At 44.1% G+C, this 19,225-nt stretch overlaps 1 protein-coding gene across 4 annotated transcripts; it reads right to left on the reverse strand.

The window, feature by feature from the left end:
- Window positions 1-470: 470 nt before the first annotated feature.
- Window positions 471-19,061, reverse strand: nacc1b (nucleus accumbens associated 1, BEN and BTB (POZ) domain containing b). Of its 4 annotated transcripts, none has more exons than XM_079499269.1 (8): window positions 19,039-19,061; window positions 13,165-13,315; window positions 10,804-11,046; window positions 9,444-9,668; window positions 6,180-6,567; window positions 3,629-3,929; window positions 1,721-1,818; window positions 471-823 (listed from the first exon to the last, which is right to left on the reverse strand). In XM_079499269.1, the coding sequence occupies exons 2-8, from the start codon at window positions 13,288-13,290 to the stop codon at window positions 507-509; spliced, it is 1,698 nt and encodes a 565-aa protein (XP_079355395.1). In that variant the 5' UTR covers window positions 13,291-13,315; window positions 19,039-19,061; the 3' UTR covers window positions 471-506. The 4 variants fall into 4 exon arrangements, with proteins under 4 accessions (XP_079355395.1, XP_079355393.1, XP_079355394.1 ...); XM_079499267.1 differs by lacking the exon at window positions 19,039-19,061 and adding an exon at window positions 18,341-18,809; XM_079499268.1 differs by lacking the exon at window positions 19,039-19,061 and adding an exon at window positions 18,644-18,796.
- Between the last annotated feature and the right edge of the window lie 164 nt (window positions 19,062-19,225).

Consider the following 19,225-nt stretch of genomic DNA (forward strand, 5'->3'; position numbering starts at 1 on the left):
AAAATGTTAAAACCCCCCCGAACCTACCCCCACCCCCATCCCATCCCCAAGGGAATGTGTGTGACTCCAAATAGAAAAAAGGGCCTCAAGCGATGTAAACACAAATAAACTTTGACACAAGGAGTCTAAAAAAAAAAGGTGAGAGGAGAGCAGGGCAGACAACATCATCATCATGACCGTCAACCCCCTCTTTTCTCTCGTCCTCTCTATCCATCCGTCTCTCTCCGTTTCTTTCAGATAGAGAGAGAAACAGATGGACGAACAAAGGAATAAAAATAGGCAAATGAAAGCAAAAGGAGAAAAATAAAAGTTTAAGTGAAACAAAGCGGGGGGAAACGTTCCCCACACACATGATTGTTACGGGGAGGAGTGACGACCCAACGATGTGGACATGAGGCCACTCAACGTTCTCTCTATGTTCCCTCACCCACCATCCCTCCCTCCCTCCCTCCCCCACCTCTGTCCTTCCTTCCTTCCTTCCATCCACCTGTCCATCATCCACTCACTCAAAACAAAGTGCTGCCGTCTCCTCCCGCCACTTGGAGGCCGTCCTGTGGCGTGGCACCTCCCGCAACCTCGCTGTTGGCGGCCGCCGCGGCCTCCAGGGTGGCGGGGTCGAAGGCATGCTCCGCCCCCAGGGCGTCGGCCTCCATCTTCACGCTGTCGGCGAGGAAGGCGGAGTAGGCGTCTCCCTCGGCCATCAGCAGCTTCAGCTTGGGGATCCAGCTCTTGCGGACGACGCGCCGCGCGTTCGTGCACATGTCCGCCGCGATGGCGTTCATCTCGCTCTCTTTGAAGCTGGGAGCAAAGTTCTGGCAGTAGACTAGAGAGCGACGAGAGAGAGAGAGAGAGAGAGAGAGAGAGAGAGAGAGAAAGAGATGTTGAGCACTTTGTTCGAAGCTTGAAGAGCACAAACCGGGAAAAAAAACAACTCAGGGTTTAGAACAGTGGTGGAACATGTACAAAAAATTTGTACGGAAGTAAAAGTATCAATACTGTAATACATGTCTGAAATTCAACATTTACTTCAGTAAAAGTACCAAGGTATCGCTAAAGAATATACTTAAAGTACCAAAAGTAGAAGGTACTCATTATGCAGAAAGTCCCGATTCACAAGTTTTCAAACAACAATCTCACATGGCTGAAATGAATACAGGGCTTAAGTGGGTAATGCATGTTTAGTAATAATAATCAAAATCTACAAAGTAACTAGTAGCTAAAGTTTTAAGTAGTAGAGTAAAAGTACAATATTTGTATCCGAGATGTAGTGAAGTAGATTACTTCTACTGGAGTTACTTTACACCACTGGGTTTAGAACAATGGTTCTCAAAAATCGGCCTCAGGTCTTAATGGGTTAAGCGTCATTTGCACTACTTGGATGTAAATGAGACGAATTTGTAGACTATGGCTTTTAGTCAGAGAAAATTGTCAGAATAATGTCAAATCTGGGAATACATTTCTTACCAAGATATTTCTTCACCAAAAAGGTGTCTACCAACATATCCAACATTGGTTTCTATTCAGCCACCCTAGGGGATTGTTGTACAGCTGCTGAAAGTTTGGGTACCATTAACAACCAATATAAAGCAAAATGTTCTAAATGTCTTTATGCTTTAAGTAGCATGCAATGTGTCAAACTAGGGGTTTTTCATGATTCTGAATCCATTCCAAGCATTAGTTTTACACTCCTTGGGCTAAGAACGGCCACAGCGGGACTCACACTTCACTGAATGCAGTACTCTGTTGTCCAAGGGTTTGCGACTGGGGTCGTTGGTGGAAGAGCGGATCCCTGTTCCGCAGCTGTTGGCCAGAGTGCTCCTGAGAGAGAGAGAGAGAGACATAACACATTTTTAAATATACAGGACAGTCTACAGCCGTTGTAGGATTATCAGAGACCCTAAGCACTCCAGTCATGGACTTCTGATGCTAACGTTTTGCATCCGCAAGGCCTAATGCCTGGCGGGTTTAGTTCCTAAAAAGCTACTTGCCCCAGGCAAGGTGGTTTATAAATGATTGATAGTAATACTACGGGCCTGTTGCTTGTCTGACAGAACACACACACACACACACACACACACACACCCCCCCCCCCCCCCCCCCCCCCCCCCCCTCTTAGGTGTGCTAGGATTAATGTACTACTGCTATTCATACATTCACCCTACTCGTTTATTAAATTATTACCTATGTTATTATTGCTGCTGCCATTACAACATCTACAATGTTAAGGAACCGAAATTATTGCTCTCAAGCAGAAGCCTTGCATCTTCATATTTAATCTTTTTTCCCCATTAATTGTGTTAAATAGTTTATCTTAGGCTCAAAGGCTGGAATTAATTTGTATGTCTTTCCAGTCATGTGTGTTCGGCTGACTAGCATGTACTGGTCCACTCTCACATCTCCTAAAGAGGGACATTGTGTGGGGTTAGGGAAGGACCTCGAGTCTTGAGACTCGAGGGTGTTATTCATCCATGGTCTTATACGTATGGCCCAACAATATGAATATTGTACACTCGAGACGAGGCAACACTTAATTCTGACCTGGCAATAATGTGTGACATAAATTGAGATAATTACAGCTTGTGGCTATAACATAAGGCTCCCCTATATGTATAAATATGGTCTGATCTCTCTTCCAACTCAAGGGAGAACCAACTACATGACCACTGCCCTCAGTGCCCCGAGCCTGATGTACTCGTACAATAAGCTTCTAACACACATATTTTATTTTTTGTTTCTCTTGGTGTACAGTACTTTGGTCAGTCGTCGGCTGTTTTTAAATGTGCTTTATAAATAAAATTGACTTGACTCCGACATTTGCCAGAAACATTCAGACTGTCCTAGAATTCCACGACAGTTGCCCAATGAGAATCAGACTGCAGGTTATAGTTTACCCACCTTTTCATAAACCACCACTGAGCAAAATGGTACCAACACCACAATAGGAAATTAACTGATATCCCCCCCCCCCCCCGACAATTTAGCACTACGACTAGACCTTGTCAGTATCTGCAATTATGCGGGATCCGCACATAATTCCGACAGAGCATTAGTCCGACATGCGGGACATGCACTGCTCCCGTGCTTGTGGTTATGGTTAAGTTAGGGTTTGAGGTAGGTTGTCGTTTGTCGGACCAATGACTAGTCTGAACTACGTACTGCACCCCAATTATGCAGCCGAATATTTTTCAACACTTTTTCGGGGACCAACATAGGACCTAATAATATCTGCCATTTGTCCAGTACCCATGGATTAAAGCAAAATGAAATCTCACAACTGAAAAATGTTGCTAGGCGAAGTCCTAATATGTAATTTGTGAAACAGCGTAGAATGAGTCACCACACACGCTGTGTGTCCTACACTCTTAACACAATATGTGAAATAATGACGTTTTGGCAGCCATACAGCTAATCAGTTGAATAAATTGGAGATTGAGGCATTAACGATTGCGGTTATGAAATATCTGAGATCATTAGGGTTTTCTGGAAGACTGAAATAACTAATAACCGAAAATAGGCTATCCACAAGCTTACAACACGCGCAGGAGGAATCCAAATGACTGAAATCAGCCATGGTGACTGAGAACTTTAATCCATGATTACCCTCCCCTCCCCATCCTCTCGGCCTCACCTGTCGAAGAAGGCGGCCAGCAGGCGTCTGAGCAGCACCTTGTGGCGCGTGCCGGCGCTGACGTGGCAGTTCATGAGCTGCGCGCGGCTGATGAAAACACAGGTGCCCGTTACCAGCTCCAGCTTCTCGGCCGGGTCACCCTCCTCGTACAGCTTGGGGTGGCAGCGGTTGCCTATCTGGCTAATGAGCTCGGCGGGCAGCGACGCCAGCTCCTGCCGCGAGCCGCGGCCGCCCCTGCCCCGGCCCCCGCCACCCGACTCTGCCGCCAGGTCCGGCAGGGACTCCACGCGTTCCCCCGCCACTGGAAGGTGAGAGAGAGAGAGAGAGAGAGAGAGAGAGAGAGAGAGAGGATTGACATTAACACACAGTGGGATGCGTTCTGAGGGGATACAATACCCCTTGGTATGCTATGTAGGGGCTGCGGGATTGCTTGTGGATTCAAGTTCAATTCTATGTGCAGGGTTTCTGCAGGTTTAGGTAAGTAATATTTAAGACTTTTTATTTCCGCTCAGAATGCAATTAAACCACTTGTTATTCTGTGGGGGGGAGGGGGTTGTTAAAATAGCTGATCTGCGAGGCGTTATTTAGTGTAGAAATAATAAATTCACAAAAATAACATAGCTGATTGTGGCTTTGGGCCTTACTCTTAAGGCCTTATTTTTAAAATAAATGAATTTATGACCTTTTAATTAGTTTTTAAGGATCTGCAGAAGTGCCCAAATACAGGGTTGCCTTTCTTTTTTACCTTTATTTACTCAGAGGAGGTTGGCTGAGCGTGAGTGCTCTTTTTGAGCAACACCCTGCTCCACATTCACACAAACACACAAAACATTGAAACCTGGGAACTGCCCAGTACAACCACAGTCATACTGTTGGCCACTGAGCAGCTCCCCTTGAGCAGTTTGAGGGTTCAGAGTCTTGCTCCAGGGCACTTCAGTGGTGTTGGGGGATCAAACCGGGAACCTCTGTTCACAAACGCATTCCTCTAAACTTTTAGCATGGAAAAAAGCTAAATAAAATCTCAAGACTTTTTTTTTGTAGTCCCAATATGAGACTTGTGTAAACAGTTAACGGAGACCCCCACACTAGTGCCGTTTCCTAAACAGTCGACAGAATGTGTACAATAATGATATTTGACCTGCTGTTCTACACACTGCCAACAAGGCGAATAAATAAGATTTTAGCTTTAACCATTGCTTTCATTAAATATCCGAGACCATTGGGTTTTATGGAAGACAACATAATTTGCTGTAGATAGGCCACTTTTGCTGCGCAACATGCTAACATAGAAGACATGGTGGCTTCTACAGCACTGGTTCCCAAACGTTTTAGAGCAAGACCCAAAAAAGAAATTCAACGTTTGCCCGGGAACCAAACTAGTATAAAAGAGCACATCTAGAAGCTCACAACGTGTCACATACAATATCCCTAAGCCTAACATATAACTAAAACGTTTTTTTAGAAAACGTTGCGACATGGCCAAAAGTATTTTGAGGTCCCCAGCCCAAAAGGTTGAAGAGCCCCTGTTCTATGTCCAAATGACTGAAATCAAGTCGTGGCGACTGAGAACTAGTGAAAATTGCAGATCTACAAGCTCATAACTCACGTTGTGGGCTTGTAGATTGGCTATTTTCACTACTTCTTAAATATGTGTTCTAATTTATGGAATTTTTCTTTCATTTCTTCATGACATTACTGGGGGAAAAAACAATGGATTTTGTTATTAATTCATGAAAGGTTTTGCTTTTTTGGGAATGTTTTGAAATAATAATTCAAAACCAAATGTAGGAAACAAAAACTAAGGGGAGACATAACAATGCGTTATGGCCCACAAATGGGTCCCGAGTCCGACCCACTGTTTGGGACACAGTGCTTACCCGCAGCCCCTATACTGTACATTGACCATGCTGACATCAGGGGTGGGCAACTCTGACGATGGAGAGGGCCACTACATTTCCACACTCACTCCAGAGGGCCACATTGCATATTAGTGTAGCAAAAATAGCCGATCTACAAGCTCAAATGCGTCACACTGAGCTTGTAGATCGGCTATTTTTGCTATATTCATCATTATTTTCATTTATTTGTTTTATTGGTTTTAATTTTTTTTTCTTTTTTCTATGTCGCAGTCCCGCCCCTTTCATGACGACAACAGACCAAATTCCCCATTCATTTGTCCCATAGACGTTTCAAAACGTATTTATTTAAAGTCCTTTTAAGCCTCGGACAAAGCCAACTCTTGTTGTGACAAATCATGACAATAAACACAACGTTTTGGGCCGTTCAAATAATTAGAAAGAAGAAAAAAAGGGCAGGGTACAACACTTTTCTTTTTTCTTCATTCTAATTACTTGATCAAAGTAAACACAAAACATTGTGTTTATTGTCATGATTTGTCACAAGAGTTGGCTTTGTCCGAGGCTTAAATGTCTTTAAATAAATACTTTTGCAACTATGTCTATGGGGAAAATTAATGGGGAATTATTTTCTGGGCCTATCGTCATCATGAAAGGGGGCGGTACTGTGACGCTCTATAGTACACGGTGCTTACCCGCTGCCCCTACGTTGAGCATGCTGTACATGGTGTACATGTTGCAGATCTGTCGGTACTGCTCCTCGGCGCTGTCGTCCGTCAGGTCGTCCTCCTCCTCGTCGTCGTGGTAGCTGATGGGCGAGTCGCTGGTGTACATGCTCAGCGTGCCAGGGCTCGTGCCCTCGGGCGTCCCGCCGTTGTGGCTGTGGTTGTTGTTGTTGTTGTGGTTGTGGTTGCTGTTGGAGACGCTGCCGACGGCCGGCCCCCGCCCCGAGGCATCCTGCTGAGTAGCGGCAGCGGAGGAGTAGCGAGCGGCCTTCCTCATCGCGCCCCCTCCGGGGTTGCCTCCGTCCCATAGCCGCTTGGCCATGGGTGTGCACACCACAGAGTACGGTGAGGCCTCCGGCTGTGGAGGTCAAGAAGACGCGGGACTGGTTAACACCTAGAACGCCCAGGACAAAGTATCTTCGTCTTTTCTATTAGTAACGCCCGACGCCCAGGACGAAGTATTGTCCAAAAGACGAAGTTTATTGATATGAAAACGGATCGCATGGCTCAACAGCCTGGGAGCGCCTGTTGGGCAATCCTTGATGTTGCGTAAGAGTGAGATGTCATCGAAAAACTCCCTCCCGTTTAGCCGACGAAAACAAAAATCTTAAAACATGAATAACTCGCAATCTAAATCGTCCCGTCTAATTATGAAAAAAGATCCTGTGTTTGACGGCCCTCCGCAGTCCAGTCGCTAGTCGCGTTAGATTTATTCTTGCCTCCCGTTGTTGTCGATCGACTTTGAAGTGGTGTGGCTATTGTTAGCTGCTACACACACATTCACAACAGCATCCAGTCTGTCGGTAAAAGTGGTCCGTGTTTATAAATCGACTAATGTAATGGATTAAATAACCCTGTTCTAGGGGTTAACCACATGGGCAGTGTTTTACGTATATTGATGATATTGAGAGGTGGCAGTGGCTCAGGGGGTAGAGTGGTAGAGTTAAGCCCGATTTAGACTGCAGTCACGTGAAGTCAAATCCGATTCAAATCTGATTTTTTTCTCAAAGCCGCCCTGCGTCGACATATCTGCTTTGGTTACCGTGGTAACCAACCTCAATCTGACATTGCAAATAGAACCATGTGTAGCCATTCTCTACCATTCCGCGAGAAATGTCCTCATAAACGGCCTTGTTTCTGTACATTTCGAGAAGTTTTGTTTGTAAAGTCCAATAACTTTTTCATATCACGTCAAATAAGAACTGTGTTCCAAAAATAAACAAATGATCCCGGCGGTTTGACTTATGGATATAAAGAATCAATTGACTGTGAGAAAACGCTAATGTTAGAGCCGCCAAATTATTAACATTTGCGCTAGAAACAGACTGTATCAAATATGACTGACCGTTGTAACGATACAGAGACACCTCCCCGACAATATCGCAGAGACAGTTTGTTTATTTTTGTACCGCATATGAGACAATTTTAAAATGAAACTTCTGCGACCCAGCCCAGGGGATGAGCGAGTGACGTCAGGACTTTGGTACAGATACAGTCTGTCTGGCGTCCGCTCTAGTTCTGACATAATGAAGTGACATTATTCCTATAAAACAAACGTGTGTTGCACTATTGTTTTCTCTCTTTTATGTCCTCTCGCTTGTTTTCTTTCTTTTGCTCTCGTCTGGTCGCAGACTGAGACGGATTTCCTCAGATCGGATTTAAATCAGATTTGAAACCACCTCTGAATGTGAGTGACTCAAGTCACATTTGAAAAAAATCGGATTCCATGTGACCTGTCTGCATTTAGACTTATTTAAGCAAATCGGATTTCTATCTTGAAGTGACACAGATCTGATTCAGGCTAGATTTGGCTGCCAGTGTAAATCAGGCCTTAGTGTCGAAGTGTCCTTGAGCAAGACACTGAACCCCTAATTGCTTCCGATGTGCAGTATTCAATCAATAAAACAAATGCACATTTCAACGGACTTCTACTGCTACACTGTTCATATAACATTACAACAGCACAAATGTATGATTAATAGTATAGGTCACTAAGAAAGGTATAAAGAACAGCAATGTGGTCTTTATTGAAAAGTAAACCTCTGCACGGTGAAACAGAAATAATCACCTCCTTAAGGACGTTTATTTATCAGTTAATACCACCCTCATTGACCAGCTTATTACAAAGCTACTTGGTAAAGAAATGAACAAAAAGAGTATTGATTTAAAAAAGGATGTATTTACCTGCCACTAAAGAAAATAGTAATTTTCTATATCTTTCTTTGGATTACTCTGCTCCAGGTGCGGTTTAGAAACAATAGACCACAGAATGCTGTTATTGACCAATCACAATTGAGCCAAGTAAAAATAAAATTCATCTACATTTTGTGTAGCCACACCTGAAAATGTATTTGTTATGGCTTAAAGGGTTACCGGTATAACAAATTATGTAACTTTAAAGTGCAATAATTACACTTACAGAAATATTGACGAAAGCACTCCCCTCCCACCAAAATGGATGTAGTGTTTTGGAAACACTGTATAATATACGTCCAGGCAGTCAGTAGGCAAATAAACGAATGTGTAAACTGTAGATGTAACGTAAACATCCCTTACAAATCTAGCCATTAGGCATATTATGCATTTTGCATTGCTGGGTGCAGTGTTGAGTTTGACAGAAATTTAGTTTTAGTCATAGTCTTTTGATTAGAATTCCATTTAGTTTTGGTAATATTTTAGTCATCTGAAATGTTTTTAGTCGACTACATCTACAGTTGATTTTGTCTACATTTTTTTTGTCGGTTCCTTGATGGCATCTTCATTTCTGAACTTGGTTGCATGCTGAAAATAGCCGATCTAACAAGCTCACAACGTCACAGGCAGCGCGGCTCCTTGTGAGCTTGTAGATCCGCTATACTCAGAGTGCAACACCTGAGCGCAACCAAACATAAAATGACTAGTTATTTCTACTGGTTCTCTTATCCACTAGTCCCTCCCTAACATTTTAGCCTAGTTTGTATTTGAGAGCTGCTCGTTTACATAGACATCCCATTGAAACTCGAAGCTAGTCTTTTGGCGTGCTGCTTTTCGGTCTGAACCGGAGCATTAGGCTTGACGCAATCATTACATAATCGCAATTACTTGAGATAATGGCAATTATTTTGCATAGTCGTCGGAATCGTTTCCATGCATCTGCATGAACTAATCCGTTGGAAATATTTCACACATTTTCAAAAATAGCAGAAATGGTAGATCCATAAGCTCAAAATGCATCACAACGAGAGACTATTATACCTGCTGTGGCTGTGGGGGAGTCTGTGGGGTCTGTGGAGTGGTCGCCGTCGCTTCCGTCTTCACCTTGGACACCAGGGGGAGGGGCGTCTGGCAGGAGGCCGGTCTACCCGAGCCCCCCACCCCGGCCCCTCCTCCTCCCACTGTTTGAGTGACAGGGCTTTGGGGCTCGGAGGGAGGGGTCTCCTCGGTGTGGAGGCCCTGGGAATCACAGCTCGGAGACGAAACCTGGAGATACAGATAAATCATGTTGTGAGCTGTGAGGGGGGCACGCATACAAAGAATGTATGTGTGTGTATAATATCCTAGAACATTGTTTCCCAAATAGTGGGTCGTGACCCATTTTTGGGTCGCAGAACAATTTTTATGGGTTACGAGTACAGACCCCCTTTGCTTTTCCTACATACAAAAAATAAGATATGTATATATATATATATATATATAATTTCAAAAGATCTTTCCCTCGTTTTCAGGGGGGAAAACGACATTTGGATAAATTTAAAAACAAAACAAGAATTGAAGACATTGCATACATTGTTTTGGGTCTCACGGTAAAAATGTTGGGAACCACTGTCTTAGAGCGCTTCAAATAGTATGGAACGTCATCATACTTTGATGATTGATTATGCAGCTTTAAAAATATCCTAGTCTCCATCTCCTGTACTAAATCCTCAAATAGGTTAGTGTATGACTTTTGTCTCCATCCATCCTTCCACCCATGCATCATTTTACCAGTATCAACCCACTTCATCAATGGGTATCAATAACAGCATTTTAACCAAGCCATATTGACTTTGAGCATTCAAAGAAACTTTCCTAAACTGGCCAAAGTGACTATACTAACTCGCCAACCAAAGACATTTAGATATTTTTGGCTGGTGGGAGTGACTGATGTCTTCCTATACCTTGATCCGAATCAAGCTTGAGCATCCTATGGGCTCTATGCACACAGAATAACTTTTCCTACTTCCGGGCCGCTTCCCTACTTCCTTCACAGGTGTTACCATTTAGTGTGCAGTGGTTGTCAAACTTTTAAATTTCAAGGACCCCTATAACTCTGGGAGTGTACAACTACAAACTACAAATACCCTTCTGGGTCCATATGGTTCCCTTTGTACACTCTCCAGAGTTACACACCCATTTGGCCATTTGGAACCCACTCACTTTGAGACCCACTGCCGTATCTTTCCAGCGAGCCAACACGCACAGTAGCAGCACCGTGACTCTGTTTGACCAGAACGGAAAACAGAGCCTTCATTAGTATCAGCGGTAACACCTGTGAAGGAAGTAGGGAAGGGGCCCAAGTTCTTTCCAAAATGGCTTGTGTACATAGAGCCCAATCGACCACCACACGTGCACTTGCCTTGAGGAAGAACTCTGTGCCTTTCTCCATGATCTGCTGGATCTGGAGGAAGCCTGCGGTGTACATGAGCAGGAACTGGTCGCCCACGTTCATGCTGAGGCGCCCCGTGTAGCAGAAGGCCAGGATCTGCTGGAAACTTTGTGGCTGCACCGCCGGCGGCAGCTCCACCACAGAACTCTTCCCTCCAGCATTGAACAAGTCCCGGAAATATGAGCTGCTGGCCGCTAGTACTGCACGGTGGGCCTGGGGGGAGAGTTAGAGGGCTTGATTGAATGGCCAAAGATTAAACAACGTCATCTTTGGACTGCACATCTAGTCTTACATGGCCTTCGGTTTCACTGGGTAATCATCACGGGACCGAATTACAGGCTTAATTGAGCAGAGGAGGAACAGTGCTTACTCGTTTCATGAATACTTTCATAAAGAAGTGTTCATTGGACTAAAATTGAATGATGACCAAATACATCTCATTTTATTGCATAGTTAACAAAGTTGTGTATTGATGTTTTTCTATTTAAAGATAGGAGCACTCGTTAAGATGTCTTACTGCTCCCAGAGTGCTACCTAGGATGCGTGGGTTAACAGTTTGAGGGCCCGGGACGGAGGTCTCCGCCTTATTAATTAATTACGTCGGATGCCCAGAACGGAGATTAATCAAAAGACGGAACATTAATCATTCCATAACCGAGCGCACCGCTCCACAGGCTGGGAGAGCCTGTTGGGCAACATTCGATGTAATTTCCGGTTGGGACGTCATCCAAAGTGGTCCCCCTCCATTTTAATGGATGAGATCGAAAATCTTAAAACGTGAATAACTCTTCTAATCTAAATCAATGATTCCAATTCTAACCAAAGATTGTGTTTTTGACGGCCCATCGCGGTCCCGTCGCTAGTCACGTTATACGTAATCATAGCTCTGGTTGCTGTCGATCCACCAAAGGGTATTTTGGCTACTTCTAGCTACTTCCAAGATGGCGCGGAGCAACCTTGAAATGGACTCTGAAGCTACAAATTGCTGGGCGCGCTGATTTACTGGTTCCAACTACATCCCGGCATTCAAGGTGTTTTAAATGCAGAGGACAAATTCCAGTATGTGCAAATATACAGTGACAAAACATACCAAATTATTATGTTAAAGAGTGACAAAACATACCAAATTATTATTTTAGCCCTATTTACATATCCCTATAATTGATTACTCAGTGTACTAGTGTTTGATCGGACACAGAAAATGTTCAGGTCAGATACCAATTTTATCCAATTGGAATAAAGAACTCAATCAGGATACAACTGAAATTGTAAGTGATGACACAGAAATAAAATGAGCAGACAAAATTGGGACTTGAACACTACAAATTAAGATGATACATGGGTACTCTCTCCTGATTGGCTGACATTTTGTCATCTATGATCTACCTGAATATGTATTTTTCAGGGAGACCCCTGTTATTACTGAATAAACACTCTATAGCAAGAGTTCTCAACCTGTAGGTCGCTCTCAAATTATTTGGGAGGGGTCGCCAGATTAGTTTCTATTTTTTAGTCGGTTAAATAGGTAGAAGAAGCAGAATAATGAGTTTCAGAATGTACTTACTGCTTTAGTTTTGATTCTATAGACTATGTATGCGAAAAGAGCTAATTCACTCCTGTATCAAAAGCAAATACAGAGCATGATGTTGCTGTGTGTCCCAACTCCCAATCAAACTTTACTTTCTAATTTCCAGCCGTTCAGTTGTATTGGAGTTATATTTTGGTTTGCACTTATTTTGCAACTGCAATGGTGGGAAATTAAGAGTTAAGAATTGTATGCATAAATACATGCATAAAATTGAATAATTAAAGCAGCCATAATCCTTAACGATTATATCTGGTTTCAGTATGTATTTGATGTATTTTCTTTATTATTAAGGGTATTGTAGCCGTCAATTTGTATGGGTAGGGTGGGGTGGGGTGGGTAATTTGTGGGAGGGAGAGGGGGGCTGGGTTTGTGAGACATGGCCAAAGTATTTTTGGGGGTCACCAGCCCAAACGTTTGAGAACCCCTGCTCTATAGGAATGTTTACTATTACTATAACGCTTACTACCCATCAACTACCAAAGTGTTGTGTTCATTGTTGTGTGTTATGCATTAATATTAGAGAACAGCACTGGAAACCAATATGTCACAAACTATTACTTTTCACGATTAAAATAAATATAGCAAAAGTAGCAGATCTACAAGCTCAAAACTCATCGTGTCATGTTTCGAGCTTGCGGATCTGCTACTTCTGATGCTTTTGTGTGACACTGTAGTACGCTCAAGTAGGGCGTAAATGTCTGCCCGACGTCAGCCAACGATATGTATGTATACATTATGGAGACCTTGAAGGCGTGGCCCTTGACGACCACTGACACGTCACAGTAGAGGCCTTGAAGCCGCTGCTCGTTCAGACATTCCAGGACGTTGTTGCCAAAGTTGGGGATCGCCATCTGCAGGGTCTGAGCCATTACGCTCCACCCAGCACCAACCAATCTGCACACACCGGGAGGAGACAAGAGAGCATGGAGTTAGTCAATATTGGGGAGAGGAGAGATGTGATGACGGACGGATGGAGAAAGGGAAGGTAGAATGGAGGGTGACTAGACATTTAGAGCAGGGGTCTTCTTCAATGTTTTTCAGGCCACAGAGGACCCCTTAGTTGAGAGATAGAGATGAAACAGGGATCCCAACTATAGCTGTATAAAACTGTGCTGCACATTAAACTTTAATAGATTTCATAGATGGCTTCGTATACTTGTTTAGTTGTTTGACAGCTCTATCATTGTGTGTAGCGTTCAAAACGTGCACTTGGTCTCCTCTTGTTTTCTACTATTTTCAGATTTTGTTCCCCTCAGAATACGGAAGCTAGTGTTCAAGTGGTTTGTGTAAAATATCCTATTACACAAAGATCTGGCCCCACTCCTGTAGTAAATCTGAGTACTCCTGTTGAAGACCCCTGCATTAGAGGCAAGGATGGATGGAAGTGTGGATGCATTGAGAGGCATGGGTGAAACGATAAGGGAGTTGGGTGGAGGAGGAGAGATGGAAGACTACGGTAAGTCAGTAGTAGCAGGTGAAGGAGGAGGGCTGGGTGGATGAGGGCGGAACAGGCAGGTTTCAAGGTTGGCGGGGGGGAAATTGAGGAAGATGAAAGGCGAAAGGCAAAAGGAGGGACGGGAGTTGGCGGGAGAAGAGGGGAGAGATGGATAGAGATGACAAAGAGGAATGGACAGAAGGATGAAAGGAGTGAGGTACTGCGACAAACAGAAAGAGGGATTTTAGAGGTTGGTATGAAACGGGAAAGGGCGAGGGAGATAAATGAAATTTGAGAGAGCGAGAGCCAAGGGCAAAAAGAGAGGGCAAGTGAAATGTGTGATTAATTAATTAAGTAGTTAACTAACAGCTTAAATGAATGATCTATGGACCAAATCAAGGACGATTTTTGGGCTAGTTATATAAGGCTCCTTTCAAGTGTCTACCTCATTTTCATTAGGTCTAATTCACTGTTAATAGGCACTTTTGTGTCTTTTGTCCTACTTTGCTGTCTTTTTTCTCTCCTATCTGATTTAGTTTTTAAATGCTTATATAACGCTCCTATTTTGTGTCTTCATCACCATTCGCCAAAAAAAAAGTGATCAAAAGGGGAGAAGCTGTCAAACTTGCCAAAGGGAAAATAAAAGAGAAGCTTTACATTTTTTCCCTCTCCTCTGGAATCAACACATCACATCAGCATGTGGTCTTTTATGTTTGTTTGTAGTCAGTTGCAAATATATAAACTGCATTCTATTCTATGTGGTCCAACACGCACAAAGGGAAACTAGCTTTGTTCTCCAAACAGCTACAGAGGCTACTGGCTAGTACAATTTTTATAACAGAATAACAGTACCAAGCAATGTTTGGTTATCTGCCAAAAAAGCTGATGACAGACGCATACAGCAGCCAACTGCATACAAAGATTTAGCAGCATTTGGCTGGTAACTAGTGGTAATTTCCTAGACTGGCTGGAGTCCAAGGGGGGACACAGATAGGAAACAATATGACAGTAATTAGACTGGTGTGCTGAGTGAAGACTCTGGAGGCTGAATGAATGAGAGAATACTCCTAAACTCAACTTTGTAACCGATAAGAGCCTAGGTTCAGTCCTTCCACATAAACACTGGGAAAGTTGCTAAATTATTGCATTCTTCCAACACAGAAACCATGGTTTGAATACTACAATCCCATTGAGCCATCTTTGTTCAAATCAATGAAGGTTGCTTCATTATGACAACTTATTTTACTGATGGTTAATATGCAGATAAATGTACGCCACTGAGCTGGACAAATTCCAGTAGACGGCAGTAAAGCCTATATACTCAAGTTTCTTTCCAACACAATGTATTACCAATAAATGAATTTAATTTCATATAAAAAATAAAACAGTGGCAAAGCCTGTAACATTCCGAGTTCCGTACAGTTGTATTGACCTGATATATATTTTATACATCAGATCGATTTGAAACATTAACTTTAAAGTCCCCAACTGGCTTGTATAATATACTAAAATACACTGCCGCACTCAATACACTGCATGTGTCTTGTGTTTATATCCAATGTTGTATGCTATGTGTAAAAATGTCAGAGCATTTCAATGGAGTATATTTCCAACTGTGGGGCAATAAAAGGAACTTGATTTGATTAGGAAAACATATGAACAAGGTTCAAGGTTTGCAATGCATTGCCTTTTTCTGCTGGTTCAATCAAATATAAAATGTTTTGGTATATCCAAGTTGTTCATTTGCAGCCAGTGTGCCGTGACAATTAATTTTACAGTAAAGAAATTGCAATTAATGTAATTACTTAATTCTGATTCTGCCAAGTGGTAGGATGACACAATTTCATAAGGTTTCACCATGTTGAGTTTAGCCCAACATTAATCTGCATATATTAGCACTACATAACTGAAAATGTAAAAGAAGAAATAAGCAACAATATTTTTTCCTGCCATGGATAATCATGCCTCGCCTAAATATATCATAGTCTCTCCAAAAAGGTTTAGAATTAATGGTGTGAGCTGGGAGTGGCACTAGCATATCAGTTGAAGTGGTAGCTTTAAAGGTTGCTGGTGCAAATCTCCCAGAGAGAGAGAGAGGCATTCAAAGTGAATGAGTAATAATGTTCTCTGCTCTCTCAACAGCTATACCCTTGTGGTGCCCTTAATCTGGAAAAACCAGCAATTGCTGCAGTGGCTTGCTCAGCGGTAAACAATGCAAGACTGTGACTGTAACGCTAACTCTCCCAATTGTGAATGCATATACATTAACTAGCAGCAGTGCATGGGGACAGAAACCCTCAAATAAACAACACAGTCAAATGAAAACTGGCAACATGCAGGCAAGAGTTTCAAGTTGACACTCATGATGACTGTGTGAATACTGAATACCTAAAAAAGTTAGATCTAAGTCTACTCAAATTTCCTACTGGGATGTCACTAAATACCACAAGTATAAACACAGAGTACCATTTCCTATAAGGTCATCGGGTTCAAAACAACTTCCAGGCAACAGAAAGGCAGTTAATTTCCCCCCACTTGACCTTTAGCCCTTTGTCCCCATGTGCCCCATTATGTTCTGACATGAAACAACAATGCCAGCCTATGTGTCAGGATGGATAACATTTCAGTGACATCTTGTTCTTCTAGTAGTCTGCCTGGAAGCCTATTGGTATAGAGAAGTTTGTGAAATGTTATCTTATTTGAATCCACACACACTCATTTTTAACAAAAACAGGACAGGTGTATATAAGCATTATCAATAGTATACCAGTGTCAGATAGATCGATAGATAGATAGATAGATAGATGAATGACACTGTCTGATATTCAATTTCCTGGTTTATAGAGGTTAAAGGTAGCCAGCCTCTGTTAGCAAGTAGCAGGCTAAAGCTAAGGCTAAAAGGGACATTCGTGTAATACTAGCCTCTACATTGTATCCATAGTATGCATACAAAAATGCACACCTCCAAAGGCAACCACAACTTTATAAAACATACAGTACGTCAAGTATTTTCGCGACCTATACTGTAGCGACACATTGCCCAATAAATATGTAGCTATAATTTAGCCTCCCTTGAGCACGATTAAAATCAAAACTTCAAACGGAATAGATTAATTATGCATTAATTAATCTCACATGGAAGTCTATAACAGAGCCGAGCCGACGTCTCGCCGGTAGCCGCCTCCAGAGAGGTACTAGACAAGACAACCGCCGCCAGCGGGAGAACTAGTCTCGTCAGAGCGGACAGAGAGAGCTCGTGCCCCGCTGTGTGCCAGCCTCAATGCCCGCTAGGATTTGGAGTCCTGGACTGGCACGGGCCGGGGGGTATGGTGGTGGTGGGGGGAAGACAAACAGTGACACGTAATGATAGCTACTGTATGCCACTGGATTTCCATCCATCCACTGCCTTTGCAGGGACACGAAATCTGCCACAAAAATAGTCGAGCAGATAAAATATTCAGCAGTTCCCACTACCCCCCCCCCCCCCCCCCCCCCCCCCCCCTTTCCTCTGTGCCAGTGCGATGTGATGTCGGGTAGCTTGGGTTACCTCCTCCTCCCCCGGCCTAGCAGCCAGCCATCGACACCCACCCACGGGACAGACACACACTGTACCCTAAACGGTCACCGTGTCGGTGTGTGCCCCGTGTCGGGACACTGTGGAGACACCGAGACAGACACACACTGTACCCTACAGACACCGACACGGGACACTGCCACTGTGGACAGACAACACTGTCTGTATACCTAAACAGCCACCGACACGGGACAGACAGTCACACACTTGACTAGACCCTAAACAGCCACCCACCGACGCGGGACACTGGGGACAGACACACACTGTACCCAAACACAGCCATCGACAAAGGATAGACACACACTGTACCCTAGCAGCTACCAACGCGTCCACACGGGACAGACAAACAGACACATACTGTACCCAAACATTTGGCTTCGCCCATCGCCTGATGTCTCGCTTCCATCGCAGCGATTTAAATGTATGTAATACACCCCCCCCCCCCCGTCCCAAAACATCTATGCCACGGATACTAATGCACAATTGCTCATTCATATTTCCTCACAGGTTATTATTGTGTTCTTTCACTGGGGAGAAGGGGGATCTAGCTCTAGCGTTAGTGGGCTGTAATCCTTCCTCGCTCACACCGACATCAACAGGTCATCCCGGGACACAAATGCTCTGCAACTGTGGGCGAGCCAGACGGATGGATCCAGCATGGCGAGGGGGAGAGAGAGGCACATCTCAACCCGTTTAACGACAGCACGCAATCATATATCTAATATGTACAGTACGCTATGCATCCATCAAACTCAATGGAATTAACCAATCCGCATTTACTGATGCGTCCACGTTAAAGGGCATTTCAAGTAGACTATTTAACAATGCAAAAAAAATAACGTTCACCTTCATTTTTTTTAAGTTCAGGAATGCAGGAGGAAAAGAGCGTAAAAACTCAACAGTCACTCACCGAGAGAAAAAGCCAGCCCGCGGCGATGACGGCGTGAAGAGTCAGTGAAGTGGTTAAAGTTTTGTTGGTGCTGTCCCTACGAGCCCATCCCCCACAGCACACCTTCCCAAAAAAAACAATAGCTCACCCCCCACCGACTCACTCCAAAAATGCACCCCGAACCGATCCCGATTCAATCCGTAACACCGACCCGTTCACACCGGGGGCCAGCCGCGCCGACGTAGACGAAGCCCTCTCCCCCGGAACGCTTGTCCTCCGTGACCCCGCTAGACTGAAGTGAACCCGGGCAACAACTCAGCTCACCCCTCGCTGTATATTCCGTAGGAGAGAGTGCGTTTCAATGGAGGAGCAGCAGAGCGGACGCGTTCTCTTCTCTCTCTCTCGCTCCCTCCGCCTCGCTACAGGCAGCCATTCATTGTGATGTGTGTGTGACTGTGTGTGTGTGACTGACTACACACACACACACACGCGCGCGCACACGCACAACAGAGCACACATAGGAGAGAGACGACGAGGCGAGACACACGGAGCACAGAGTGATCGAGGGAGCGCAAAGCGGTTTTCCCCAAAGGGCTGCAGACTGATCACAGAGCCACCGATCGTGGAGACAGAGAGACAGATAGATAGACAGACAGCGTCCCCGGCCGACCCGTCTGTCAACCCACCCAGCCACCCACCCCTCCTTACACTTCACTCACCCGGGTGTTGTCGGTGTTTTCTGCCCGCCTGCCCGGTATTACCCGCGTGGACAGTGCGTTGAAGGCAGTCAGAACCGGGTTGTGTTGAAAGTGGGCTATTAGTGTGCGTCTAGACTTGGGCAGGTGAACCCTCAGGGGTCTATAGATAGCAGCGCGCATAGAATACTAAATAGGATGTGACTGCATT

Source organism: Electrona antarctica (genome assembly GCF_951216825.1).
Source record: "Electrona antarctica genome assembly, chromosome: 4".
Lineage (NCBI taxonomy): Eukaryota > Metazoa > Chordata > Actinopteri > Myctophiformes > Myctophidae > Electrona > Electrona antarctica.

Coding starts and splice junctions, on each gene's coding strand:
- nacc1b (XM_079499269.1), bottom strand. CDS start 13,290: ATGGCTCAGACCCTGCAGATGGCGATCCCCAACTTTGGCAACAACGTC. Junction 3,930..6,179: donor GCTCAACGTAGGGGCAGCGG/GTAAGCACCGTG, acceptor CTCACCTTCCAG/TGGCGGGGGAACGCGTGGAG. Junction 1,819..3,628: donor CTGGCCGCCTTCTTCGACAG/GTGAGGCCGAGA, acceptor TCTCTCTCTCAG/GAGCACTCTGGCCAACAGCT.